This window comes from Typopeltis vanoorti, chromosome 12 (genome assembly GCF_054136105.1).
Source record: "Typopeltis vanoorti isolate ZY-2024b chromosome 12, IOZ_Tvanoo_1.0, whole genome shotgun sequence".
Taxonomy (NCBI): domain Eukaryota; kingdom Metazoa; phylum Arthropoda; class Arachnida; order Uropygi; family Thelyphonidae; genus Typopeltis; species Typopeltis vanoorti.
The window spans coordinates 21,418,340-21,432,319 of record NC_143560.1 but is presented as its reverse complement, the minus strand read 5'-3'; the positions used below and the strand labels follow the sequence as shown (position 1 = coordinate 21,432,319).

Below are 13,980 nucleotides of genomic sequence, written 5' to 3'. Positions count from 1 at the left end.
GGGTCCGACAAGGCTGTCCCCTCTCAGCAACTCTTTTTAATATCTACTTAAATGAAATAATAATAAAATGGAATAAAAATTCACATCAAGGAATTAAACTTTCTCCTACAGTGAACTTAAACACTCTCCTTTTTGCTGACGATCAAATAATAATTACAAATTCTGAAGATAACTTACAGAAAGCATTTTAGATCTAAATGAGATAGCCAAAGATTATGGTATGATAATATCAACAGAAAAATCAAAAACTATGGCCTTTAAAGGACAAGATCCAGCAAGAACTAAAATAGTAATAGATAACAAGATCTTAGAAAAGGTGAATTCATTTAACTACCTAGGATGTATGATCACATACGAAAATGAAAAAGATATAAACCTAAAAATTGCAAAATATTTAAAAATAACAGGTGTAATTAACTCTATATTTAAACCAAACCTAGTTCAAAAATAAACCAGACTAAAAGTATACAATACATTAGCCCTACCAGTCTTAATGTATGGAAGCAAAATCTGGACAATAAAACAAAAAGACAAACGAAAATTAATAACAGCAGAAATGAAGTTTATGAGAAAAACTTTAAAGTATACCCTATTTGATCACAAAAGAAACGAAGAAATTATGAAAGAATTAAACCAAGAATCAGTAATAGAAAAAATTAAAAAATATGAACATAAATGGATGGAACACGTTCAAAGAATGAAAACTGAAAGATTACCAAAACAAGCCTTAAAGTACAAGCCATTAGGAAAAAGAAAACTAGGGTGTCCTCTTAAATGATTCAACAATGACTTCTAAGGCTGGAACAGGCCATGCTAGGCCTAAATTTTTGATATGCATCATGATGATGATGATGATAAGTGAGTGTGATATTTTTGTCAAACTTCAAACGTTGTTGAATGGTGCGACACAAAGGGCAAAACAGCAGCTAGAGCGTATGAGCAAAAGTCAACTGAATGAACCAGCCAATAATAAAAAGTATGACAGGAAAAATAGGCATATGAACATGAACAAAATGAAGGATGGAGTGCTGTATGGAGACTCGTTAGTACAAGGTGAGTAGAGGATTTGACAAAATCATACCAATCTGGTGCGACCATAAAGGATGTAACTGAGTCTATTAGAGAGCAAAAGGAAAGGGTGAAAGAAATGATTGTTGTGGCAGGTACGAATGATTTGAAAGGAGATAAAATGGAAATGATAGAAGACCTGAATGAATTGTTTGAGGTAGCAAAAGAAAAGAGTGAGAGAGTTAAAATGATTAGTCTTTTGCCACGGTATGACAGTGAAATGTTTAAAAGGAGGGCCATAATTGCGAATGACTTTATGCGTGGGTTATGTATGACAAGTGGTGTGGAATTTGTGGATGTGTGGAGTGAGTTTGATGGGCGAAAGGATCTATATAAGATGGATGGCTTGCATTTGAATGGTTACGGTGTAAGGAGACTTGAGAAAGTGTTGCTGAATGTAGTGGATGTGCAAATTCAGGGAAACTAGATTTATTAAGGGGGGGGGTAGATATACAGTCCTTAGGGAGGCAGTTGAATGTATGAATGAATATAATATGCCCGAGCGAATAAGGACAACAAATCAGAGTGGGATAGTTAATATAAGGCATCAAGGTAGGGTTGGGGCTAATGGGGGTCTTAAATTCATGTACACTAATGCTAGGAGTATTAGGAACAAGCAGGAAGAGTTTTTGGCCATGGTTGGCACTTCCAGACCACAGGTTATTGGTATTAGTGAATCATGGCTGACTGTAGATGATATGGCTAGTGGGATTGAATGTGATGGGTATAGTGTGTTCAGGAATGACAGGGAGAATAAAATGGGGGGAGGAGTATTGTTGATGATAGCTGATGAGCTACAGCCAAGGAGAATAGAAGTTGAATTGCAGGATAGAGAAAAGAGCACATTTGAGGCCATTTGGTGTGAGATTGTGGCTTACAGAACTAAATATACAATTGGGTGCTGCTATAGACCAGGTGATGGAAAAGATGGTGGTGACAGTATGCACAAGCAAATAGAAGAAATGAATGGAAGGAGGGTAATTATTATGGGAGATTTCAACTATGGTCGCATTGATTGGAGTGAGGAGAGGACACATGGAAGGAAGGAATTGGATTTTATGCGGTCATTAAGGGATAACTATCTGTGACAGCATGTAATGGAAAATACTAGCGGTCAGAGAGTGCTTGACCTAGTAATTACATCTGAGGATTTGGCTGTAACAAATATGACCACATTGCCACCAATTGGTGAGAGTGATCATAGGGTCTTGACTTGGAGGTGGCTAAAGGTGTGGAATTTTCAATTAAGACAGGGTACATGTGGAATTATCGGGCTGGAAAGTATGACAAGCTTAGGAGTTTGATTGGTTCAGTGCCATGGCATGTGCAGCTGCAAGGACTAGAAGTTGATAGTGCATGGGAGGCAGTTAAGAAGTGTTTGCATGAAGCAATGGCTGACTGTATACCTAGAGTCCGAATAATAAATCAAGTAGGGGTTAAATGGATGAATAACACCGTTAAGCTTGAGCTGCAAAAAAAGAAACAATTATGGAGGGAATTTAAGGAGAAGGGTGACCAGCAGGCACATGAATGGTATAAAGTGCAGGCCAGAAGGGTAACGAGTGTGGTAAGAAAAGCAAAAAGGGATTACGAAATAACATTGGCCATGCAGGCTAAAGAGAATCCTAAACAATTTTTTAGATATGTAGCATAAGTAAAAGGAAAAATGTACATGGCAGAATGATTTTAAAGAATGCTGATGGTAGGGAGGTAACTGAATCAGTTGATATAGTTGCATTACTGAGTGAGCATTTTGCAAGTATATATCATGCAGGTGGTGACATTGCAGAAACGAATAAACCAGTAGATTATACGGGAATTGTGGTGAATGAAGTGGAGGTGAGTAGTCTATTGCATAACCTCAATGTCAATACATCCGTGGGATTGGATGGTATACCTAGCTCGTGTCGTACGAGAAGCAGCTAAAGAATTGTCAGTACCCTTGACCATTTTGTTTAATTTGAGTCTCGGGTCTGGGTTAGTCCCGAGGGGAAAATAGTTCCACTGCATAAAGGTGGTTCCAAGACTGCTGTTGTAAATTACCGACTGATTAGCATATCAGGAATCATTGTCAAGGTCTTGGAGAAATTAGTCAAGAAACGAATACAGGATTGGATAGATGAAAATGGGATATTGTATGGGGGACAACATGGTTTTGTGAAGGGTAGATCATGCCTCAGTAACTTGCTCACGTTTTATAACACAGTGACGGCTGAACTGGATAGGGGTAATGGGTTTACAGTGATACTACTGGACCTTGCCAAGGCCTTTGACAGGATACCGCATGGAACCCTAATCAGTAAACTGGAGCAGATGGGGATAGATATAGGGTTGGTGAGATGGATAGGAGGGTGGTTGAAGGAGAGATACCAGAGAGTGGTTTATTCAGGAGTGGAGTCTAAAAGATGGCTTGTGACTAGTGGTGTGCTGCAGGGCTCTGTTCTTGGACCACTGCTTTTCAGTTTGTTCATCAATGATATAGGAAAGGATTTGAGAGGAAGTGTTCACTTGTTTGCTGATGATGCAAAGTTGGGTAGAGCAATTGTGAGTGCACAGGATGTCAGAATTCTACAGGATGATTTGGATTGTTTGGAGGACTGGGCTAGGAAAAATGGATGTCAATTTAATGTGGCAAAGTGTAAGGTTATGCACTTTGGGGTGAAAAGAATAGCAGCAGTATATCACATTGGTGGAACCATACTCCAGGAGATTGATGAGGCCAGGGATTTGGGAGTGTTGGTGGATAGGGAATTGAAGTTTAGGGGGCACATTGCAAAAGTGACTAAATCAGCTCATCAAATCACTTAGCTTCTGAAAAATACTTTAACATGCAGAGACAAACAAGTTGTTGTTCCTCTGTATCGAGCCTTGATAAGACCCCATCTGGACTACTGTGCCCAGTTATGGGCACCACGGTTTCTTCGTGATGGGGAGGAAGTGGAGAGGATCCAGAGACGAGTGACCAAGATGATACCAGGTCTGTGGAATGAACCTTATGAGAATAGGTTGAAGATTTGCGGATTGCAGAGATTGGACGATAGGCGAAAGGGGGTGATATGATTGAGACAATTCAAATTACTGAAGGGTTTCTATAAGATTGATCCAGAAGATATTTTTGAAAATATGACTGGTGGTGGAAGGACTAGGGGCCATGCATGGAAGCTGGGCAAGAGCGTGGTTGACAAGGGTGTTAGAGCTAGGTTTTTTACTTGGAGAGTGTTGAATGAGTGGAATAAGCTTCCAGAGTCTGTTGTGGGTGCTACGACTGTGAATGAGTTCAAGGCAAGGTATGATAGATACTGTGTCAATGTCAAATAGTTGTTCTTGACATGATGTTAGGGCCTCCCTCGATGAGTCTGTCGACTCCTTGGAGTTGCCCAGAACAATAATAATAATAATAAATATTAATGTCATATTGATTTAAAAAATGAAGAAATTTTTTAAAAAGTAAATTCATCAGGCTTGCAAAATCAAATATACAAACATTACTGCGTGAAAAATGAAACAGTTTGAAAACAAGAGCCAAATCTTGGAAATGCCATTTGCAAAATCTAAAGAAAATATTGAGTTGATTGGGTCAGCCAGGGAAGCATGTAGTGAAATTGTTTGCAAGGATAGAAAAATCCAAACTTCATGATGGACTAAAGTAGTTAATACAATCATCCTGAAAAATGAACAAATTTTTTAAAAAGTAAATTCAGCAGGCTTGCAGAGTTAAATATTATTATTATTATTAAGAAAGACCTCCAGGGAATCATGGACTCATTGAAGGAGGCCATGTACTATACACACACCAGCAGTCATGTTTGTTCTTGAATTCATTTACACTACTTGCACCCACAACATACAATGAACTCCATTCCAATCACACACAACTCTGTGAGAGAAAAATCTAGATCTCACCCCCTCTTCTTGACAGCATTCATTCAAGGGTGCGCTCTGATCCTTCCCCCATGCTCCATAAAATGAAAAATTCCATCAATTGAAATCTTCTATGACCCTTTCCAAAGTTTGTAGGTCTCAATCATATCGCTCTCCTCTTTCTCCTGTTTGCTAATGGCAGTCTACAAATTCTCAATCTGTCTTTATAATTAGTATTCAACAATCCCTGATATCATTTTTAACGCTCTCCTTTGTACTCTCTCTCTTTCTCTCCACTGTATCAGAATGACAAGGAGACTAGACCTGCACACAATAGTCCAAGTGAGAATGACATCCTTATCTTTGCATGTCAAAGTTTTCTTCAGCATTTCAATTATCCTCCGAGTCATATTTGCAATCTTAGCTATATGACCCTTGTACTTCAACTTCCTATTGAATAAAACTTCAAGGTCCCTAGCCTTATCTGTTTCTTCTAATATAATCCCATCAATATAATACAACATTGAATATATGATCTGACCAAAGTACATGACTTTACATTTATTAGCATTGAACTGACAGCCACTTTCTATGCCAGCAATTCCAGCCTATTCAAATAATTCTGCAAGTACTGCATATCAGTCACATTCCTGATTACCCTATGTATCTTTGCATCATCAGCAAATATAGTGTACCAGATTCAATAATAGTGGACCAAGGACTGATCCTTGTATTACAGTACTGTTATCTTAAATCTTGCAGACTGCCATTATCCCACTTTGGCATTATGGCATTATACCCATATACCACTTTTTGATATCTGTCAGTCAACCATCCTCTTGCTAATAATTTGTAATCCAATCCCATATTCTCCAATTTATGCAATAGTCCTCCATGCTATATTCTGTAAAAAGCCTTAGCAAAATCCAGAAGTATCATGGTGAATCCATTCTCCTTCTCCACCTCAGTGGTAAGATTATTATAGAATGTGAGCAAGTTGCCGAAACATGAACTTTCCTTATCAAATCCAAAATAGAGATTCTCTGTCAACTCATATCTGAATTCAGGCCCTAACCAAATTTTCCAAAATCACTCCAGAGATACTGATTGGTTGATAGTTGGATACATCATTCTTTGCACCACCCTTGTGATGTGATCACCATACATTCTCTCCACTCCTGTGGAATCTTTCCTGTTCTGGGACTTAAATTATATAGCCTGGTTAAAGGAATAGCCAGTTCAGCTGAACACTCTTTTAGCATCTGATATCCCATCAGTCCCTATTGCTGAATTCTTATTCAGTATGTGCAACAGCTCTAATACCTGATTCTCATACACCTGAGTTTCATCATACAGTGAAGAGGTTGTAGCAAGCACATTGTTGCCAGGTCGATTGATAGCTTTTAGCAAAATAGTACTCATTAGTTGAACAATCGCTTCTGCATTAGTCGCCTGATACCATCTTCATTCAGTAGAGTGAAAGCATAACGATAGAATTCTTTTGGGTTTAGCTTAGGTCTTTAGCTTACTGATTCAGTTTCTTTTCATACTCAAACTTAGCTTTACATACAACAGTTGTGAATCTTTTGGCTGCTGCTTATAATTTCATAACTGACATCATCCTTATGTGCATGATATTCCTTCCATATCATCCTTTTCTTATGAATCTTAATCAGGAAATTATAGAGTAATTTAATGGTTTTAATTATCTATGATTATTCTTGACTTTGAACATAATTGACATAGCAAAAATAAAACACATACTCTCCATAGCATGGTCAGTGATGAATAAACTGAATAAAATTTGGAAAAATCAGCAAAATTTCTACAACTCTAAAAATAAAATTATATGAAAGTATAATACCACTAACAGCCCCTGTGGGGCAGAAGCTTGGACCTTATAAAATGAAGCAGAGAGGAAACTTGACTTTTGAAATGAAATGCTTCAGAAAAATAAACAGAACTCACTGGACAGAACATAGACTAAGTGCTGCAAGATTTAAATATCCCTAATTTAACACAGTTAAGAAATTTCAGCTGGTTTGGCCACATTGCACAAATGGAACTAGATAGACTTCTTCTCCTGGTATTTGAGGTGCTATGGAGAGTACAAGACCCATCCCATTCAAGTGCTGTCCAGGAGGTTGACTACCATGATGTGACTCATGGTTAACCATGAGCATAATGATATGTGGTGAGGACCCCATCTCTTCCACATATTGTATTGAGTATTCATGGCTATAAATCTGTGTGTGTGCATGCATGCGTGTGTGTTTGTTTGTTTGTTCACAGGACAAATTTGCCTGTTCCGAGGGACAAAAACCCTGATTTTCCAGGTGAAAAAACCTCCTCCATATGGGACTGGCTGATTCATATTTACAAGACTCAGGGAAACACAAAATTAACATGCCATAAAGCCCTTAGAACTGTACTGGACTTTCAAAGCTGTTGGCCTATGAAAGAGCTTGCTTTGGACAGAGAAGGGTGGAAGGCTCTTATCCATGAGGGACTCAATTCATCTTGAGGACAGAATAGAAGTAGAAGAAGATAGTTAAGAATTGATTATGACAGCTTCATTAATAGAGTACAGATGATATTACTAATAATTGAGGAAGTTGCCAAAATTAGTTTGTGATTGTTTTTTGTTGTAAACTGTTGACTAAGTTAGGAAGTTAGTTAGTTTCTTCATATTGGAATATTGAATTTAATTGGGGACTTATTGATGAAATCATTATAATAAACTGTTGGTAGTTTCACCATATCCTGTACAAAGAATGCCGTTCACTGTACTCAGTTGTCTTAGCAAAAAAAGAGGGAAATTGGTGGGTGGCTTATAAATTAGTTGAAATAGTTTAGATCGGAGGTTCCCAAACTTTCTTGCACCTTTGATATCTCAGTAATTTTTTTTCACAGTGCTCCTTAGGCAAAAAGAAATACTTAATGGTTTTGGTCCAAACTACTTAAAATTTAAGTAAAATTTTTGAAAATTTAAAATATTCAACAGTGCCAATGTGATTTTACTGCGTCATCCTGGGGTGCTGTGATACACAATTTGGGAATCACTGGTTTAGATAATTGGCTTCTCATATTTTTACCAAAGATATAGGTCCCACTTTTGTCTGTAAATTTGGTATTGAAATTAAACAAAATTTGCAGATATTAAAATTTTGAACAGTTTAATGATGATGTTGGGAGTTAATTTTGTAAATCAATTTCTTAATTGTTAGTGAGATGTTGTTGGATGATATTGAATGCATGAAGATGCTGACTTTATCATACACAGATCTGGAATCTTTTAAGGTGAGTAGACAAATTCTTGATGTCACTAAATAAATCTTTGATTTGACAATGTATTTCTTGATTGTGAAATGTGAATATATCATTGAGGATTTTATTAAAATGTTTGACAAGGATGGTGTGGTATATTTATAGAAAATAAATGGCCTCAAGAGAAAGCCTAGTTTTTGTAGCTTGATTTGGCTTAAAATTGTCGGGTTTCATGCTTTTTTTTTTTGTATATATAAATGTTTTGTTTGTATATTTTGTTTTAATTTTTTTAATAGTGTAATTTATCTGTTTATCCAGTTAATCTATATAAATATGGTTTTCACCATTATTTTCTATTAAAACACACCATTGCTCTCTCTCTCTCTCTACCTTGCCAAATCTATAACCCTTTACTAAAATCCTTAACGATATAATAAATAATCAACATTCTTCATCAGAAACTGATTCTGTACATTCTCAAAGCAAGGATTTACTATCTGATGACAGTTTACTCTCAATGTATGCAAGTGTTCATACACTAAAGTCAGTCTCCTCTGCACTCAGTATCATCTACCAGCATCTCATTAAAGATTAGGATATTCAGTTTATTAAGAAATTAATCCTCAGTGGTATAATCAAGGTATTCATACTTTTGATATCTGAATTTCCCCCCCCCCCACTTCCTGTATTAACTCTGATCTCCTCCTGTCTATCCTGTCTTACTCCCACCCCTTCCCTAGCCCATAGTCATTCTTTGCAACTTTCACTCAACTTTCTATTAGAAATAACTACTCACTTCTAAGTGGGTAAGGGTAAATCTTTTTTACTTGTATACTCAGAGTGTACTTGTATCTTACATTAAAAAAATATGGAAAGAAATATTTTTTAAAGCCTTTACTAAATAGCATTGATTAAAGATACCAATGGTTTAATCCCTTATCCAAGTGTAAGCAACCGAAGTGTAATGCAAAGCACATATCCTTATACATACCCATAAGGATATGTGCTTTGCATTATAGGATACTAAGGCAAGTGATGTGAAATCATAAGTTTCTATATATGAGTTACCCCAGTCCTGAAAATAGTTCAGGTGCAAACTTATATGCTTACACTTGGATAAAGGATTAAACCAAGTATATAATCTCTTGGGATTTTTAATTTATAGTATAAAAGTGGAAAAACTTCCAGTAAATAGCATTGCTTGAAAAATATCCATGTTTAGTTGTTACAACAGATTTACCAGATTATGTAAAAAAAAATAATAAATAAATAAATAAATAAATAAAGTAATAGTTGAAAAAATTACAAAAAAGTCTTTGCTTGCTCACGGTATTAATGTTCTATAGGTTTACAACCTTCGTGGATGTTAGCCGCATAAAAAAATACAAAAATAAGCAGAGTATAACTTTACTTGTATGCTGTGTACTTGTATGTTACATTAAATATAAGATGAAAGAAATATTTGTTAAAGCCTTTACTAATAGCACTGCCCTAACAATATAGACGTAACATATATAGTCTAACAAGCTTGATCTTGTATCATTACAATATGATACAAGATCAAGCTTGTTAGACTCGTGTTTCTTACTGAGGACTGAAAAAGATCCATGTTTGATTGTTAAAGCAGAGCTTCCAGATTATGTAAAAAAATTAAATAAAAATAAAGTAATATTTATAAAAGTACAACAAAAAAGTCTTTGCCTGCTCATGATATTAATCTTCTATAGGTTTAGAACTTTCATGAGTGGGAGCCACATAAAAAAATACAAAATAAGTAGGTTATAATGGCATATAAGCAGCCTTAAGAGGTTTTGGTTGAGATTCCAAAATTATCTAGCATTGCATTCTATTCCATTTTTGCAATCCTGTAATTTCAGACTGTTTCTTACCTAACTCTGCAAATCCTCTCTTGTTATAGTCACATGTACTAACAAAAAAAACAAAAAAAAAAAAAAAAAAAAAATTCTGTGTGTGTGTGTGTATTTTATATACAGTACATTGCGAATATGATACATTATTTGCCCGTCCAAGTATACTCATTCTGAAATTGGTCATCAGAGATGCTGTGATACTGTTGTGAGGAAAATGCAAGAAGTTCAAAGGTGTTAATGCTAGTGAGAATGAATTATTTAAATTTGGAGTTATTTAAAAACATATGAAAGACATTTTTCATACTAATCAGCTGAAAACTGAGAAGTTAATTGCAATTAATATCATACCAATGATTTTTAATTAAACATTGGTAATAATGTTTCAGGATATTGATCACATTTTTTACAATTACAGATCTTAAATTATAATATTTATCTAAGGAACAATAAATATATTAATAATTCTGCTTAATCATAAGCTTTATGATATTCTTGTTAGATGGAAAGGAAGACAATGATATGCTATGGAGAGGAATATTTTTTAGGCAGTTTCTTCCTGCATCACATATTGTGAGTATGTTATTTTTATTATAGTAATGTTTATATTGTGTTTTTCAAGTGCTCATTGGCTTTTACAAAATTATCACACTCCTTTACTTTCATTACACATCATCGTTATCAAATTCCTGACATGTACCCTCAAGGAGTGTACAGGATATGATAGTACTACATGAAACTTACATGCATCAACTTCCTATCTACAATTTTCTTCTAAATCTTTTCTGTTACCTGTCAAGACTCCAACATTATCAGATCTTATATTTCTATCTTCTAAGGCACTTTTTACTGTATCAATCCACTTATATTTTGGTCTTTCCTTGGTCTTTTTCCTGCCAACCTGGCAGAGAACACTTGTTTTGCTAATCTTTCCACTCCCATTCTGTTTAAGTGACCATACACCTGAGAATAGCTCTGCTAACACATTGCTGAATGCCAACAATATCAAGTTCTTTCCTAATATCCTATTTTTAATATGATATTGCCGTTGATACCATCTGTTCACACCTCTAATCTTTCTCAGGACTCTCATATATGCAATCTCTAGTCTTTGGTCAAGTGTTTTACTTCTAGCCCAGCTCTCAGATTCATAAGTTAAAATTGGCTTGAACACTGTCTTATATGCAGCTAATTTAGTTTAACTAATTTCTCTTTTATTCCATATAAATTGTTATTGCTTACCTTATATATGCATATCATATCTATTACAACAGTTATTCACTTTAATCAGGGAATCTTGCAGACTTGTAGCAGATTCATATAGAAGTATAACATCATCCACATAAAATAAGAGCTGAGATTAGCATTCCCAATTTTGATATCAGGTTTAATACCACTTTCCTTCATAATGTGATCCATATAGATAATGAATAACAGAGGAGATAATGTACATCCTTGTCTGACAACAGATTTAACAAATCTGGTGTCAGATTTAACCATCTTCCTGTACTTCGTTCAATTCTATCTACTGACTTACAACTCAAATAAAGACAAAGTATTACTTGATATAATGTCCTATTGATGCTATATATTCAAAACTAGTGTTTTGAATAGCTTCTTCTCTTGGCACCTTGTCATATGCCTTTTCCAGATCTACAAAACTTAAATACAGATCTTTGTTTTATTCCCATGATTTCTCAACTATGTGTTGTAAAGTGAAAATCTGCTTCTGACAGCCTCTATTTTGTCTGAATCCAGCTTGTTCTTCACCAAACTTTCCTTCCACAATCCTTCCTAACCATTTCTCAAGTATACTTGCATAAATCTTACCAGGAACACTCAGTATGAAAATACCTCTCTAATTCTCACATTCAGTTTTATTTCCCTCTTTATATATTGGGTACTATGAGAGCTCTACTCCAATCATCGGGAATTTGTCCCTCTGTCCAGGCTTTCTGAACTATGCAGTGCAGCCAAGACTTTTATACATCCATACCTGAGCATTTCTGGTCGAATTTCATCTACTCCTGCTTCCTTTCCACATTTTAGGCTTTTGATGGCTTTTTCTACTTCAAGTATGGATATGTATTCCTGACTGCTTGCCTTGTGGGTGTTTTTTACCACTGTGCTGTCATCACTGCTTGTTTCATTTAGCAGTTTTTCAAAGTAATTACATCAAGGATATCTTTTTCTCCCATTTTCATGTCACCTTTATCATCTCTAATTCCTTTTACAGCATTCTTTCCTCCATTTCTGAGCCTTTTCAACAACCTCCAGAATATTTTGCCACCTTCTTGATATTTATTTTCTGTGTTCTTACAAAAGTCTTCCCATGACTTTTGTTTAGCTAGTTTTACACAGTGGTGAGCTTTTTTTCCATAATGCATACTTTAAAAATTTGTTTATGTCCAAGTTAATTTACAATTTGCCTTTTCTTTTCTGCATAAATTTCTTTAGTAGCAGACAATTGTGGTTACATTATTGTCTATTCTGCTAAATTTCTCCGTGTTGCAGTTCATTTCCTCAAGAATACCGAAATGCCGTATTAACAGAAATAGATGCCTCTGTCAATTTTTTATTGCACTTTTTTAGGAACTCATCTTTCTCTTCTTGTTCTTTTACTTTTCTTTTTCTTCTACAACTTTCTGTGCTTCTAATTCTACATGGTCTTTGTTTGAAAGCCCTTCTTCCACACTTCCAACAAATATTTTACATCTTCATTGTGACACAACAACCCCCAACTATCTTGACACCTGTCTCTTGTAAGAACTGCCAAATCCTCTGAATGTATGAGCATATATTTTCAGTAGCTTCTTCACTTACCATTTGTACTCTCTCCTGTCACCACACTCCATACTGCATCAGTAGTATGTTATATTCCTTTTGAAAGTCTGAGGGTTTTCTCATCCTCAGTAGCAGCAATAGCCTGAGCATAACTATTTCTTAAATAAAATGCCTTGAAGACAGCAGTAACACCCTAATCCATGGGTTGCAGGAGCCAGGTAATAGTTGTAAGATGCTAATGGGATGGTCATTGTAAATATGAGTGGTTGTAAGTCAAGGACTAACTACTGGGAATGCCAGCGCAACTGTGTTCTGATTTTAAGATCATTTGCACTTTTGCTGGGATTTTCAGGGTGGTGTTACAAGTGTTGCTGTTTCTTTGCTTATGATCAAGTGAGAAAGCAAGATCATGTTCTAAAGGATGGGCTAAAAAGAGACTTGAAACATAGTGTTTATCATGCACCAATACAAATAAAGGTGAACCACATGTAGAATTTTATGAAGACTAGGCAAAAACCTAAGATGATTTGGCTTAGTTAAAAGAAAAAGTTTCAAAAATAAGTGATGCAAACCTTAAAAATATATATTTGTTGGTCTCTACAAATTACACAGCTTTTGCATGATAATAAAAAACAACAACAATATTTTTCTGTAGAAGGACTGTTATACATCTGTCAAAATTTAGAATGATGGATGCCACTAAAGATAAGTGGGAGTCCTAGACTAGCCACATAGTATCTATTTGTACCTTCCTTGAACTCACTGACAGACATTACACTCACAGCTGACTCTTGCAACCAGTGGCATTGTGTGTCCATTTTGGTTGGGTGTGCTATCGTGGTTTATGCAACCCACGTTACAAAATAAAAATTTTCAAGAAAATCTGAAAGAGATGATAAAAGATGAAGGATATTTACTGGAGCAGATTTTTAATGTAGATGAACGTATACACATAGCTTGAATATATGATTGCATTTTTATCGATGTATGAAAGTTTTAAGAGTGTATAGCACATCAGTGCTCATTTTAATTGGTCTAATGCAGTTAATTATAGGATAACTTTGAATACTTTAATTTATCAATTAATTGTAGGATATAATTATAGGATAACTTTGAATACTTTAATTTCTCA

The 13,980-nt window shown here is 35.4% G+C and overlaps 1 protein-coding gene across 1 annotated transcript in view; it reads left to right on the top strand.

The window, feature by feature from the left end:
• The window catches only part of LOC150100621 (ribosome assembly protein METTL17, mitochondrial), a 256,639-nt gene that overhangs the window by 101,490 nt on the left and 141,169 nt on the right, over positions 1–13,980 (top strand). The window contains exon 8 of the mRNA XM_090401843.1: positions 10,567–10,637. Coding sequence (XP_090257969.1) covers positions 10,567–10,637 — 71 coding nt within the window. The remainder of the gene's footprint in view (positions 1–10,566; positions 10,638–13,980) is intronic.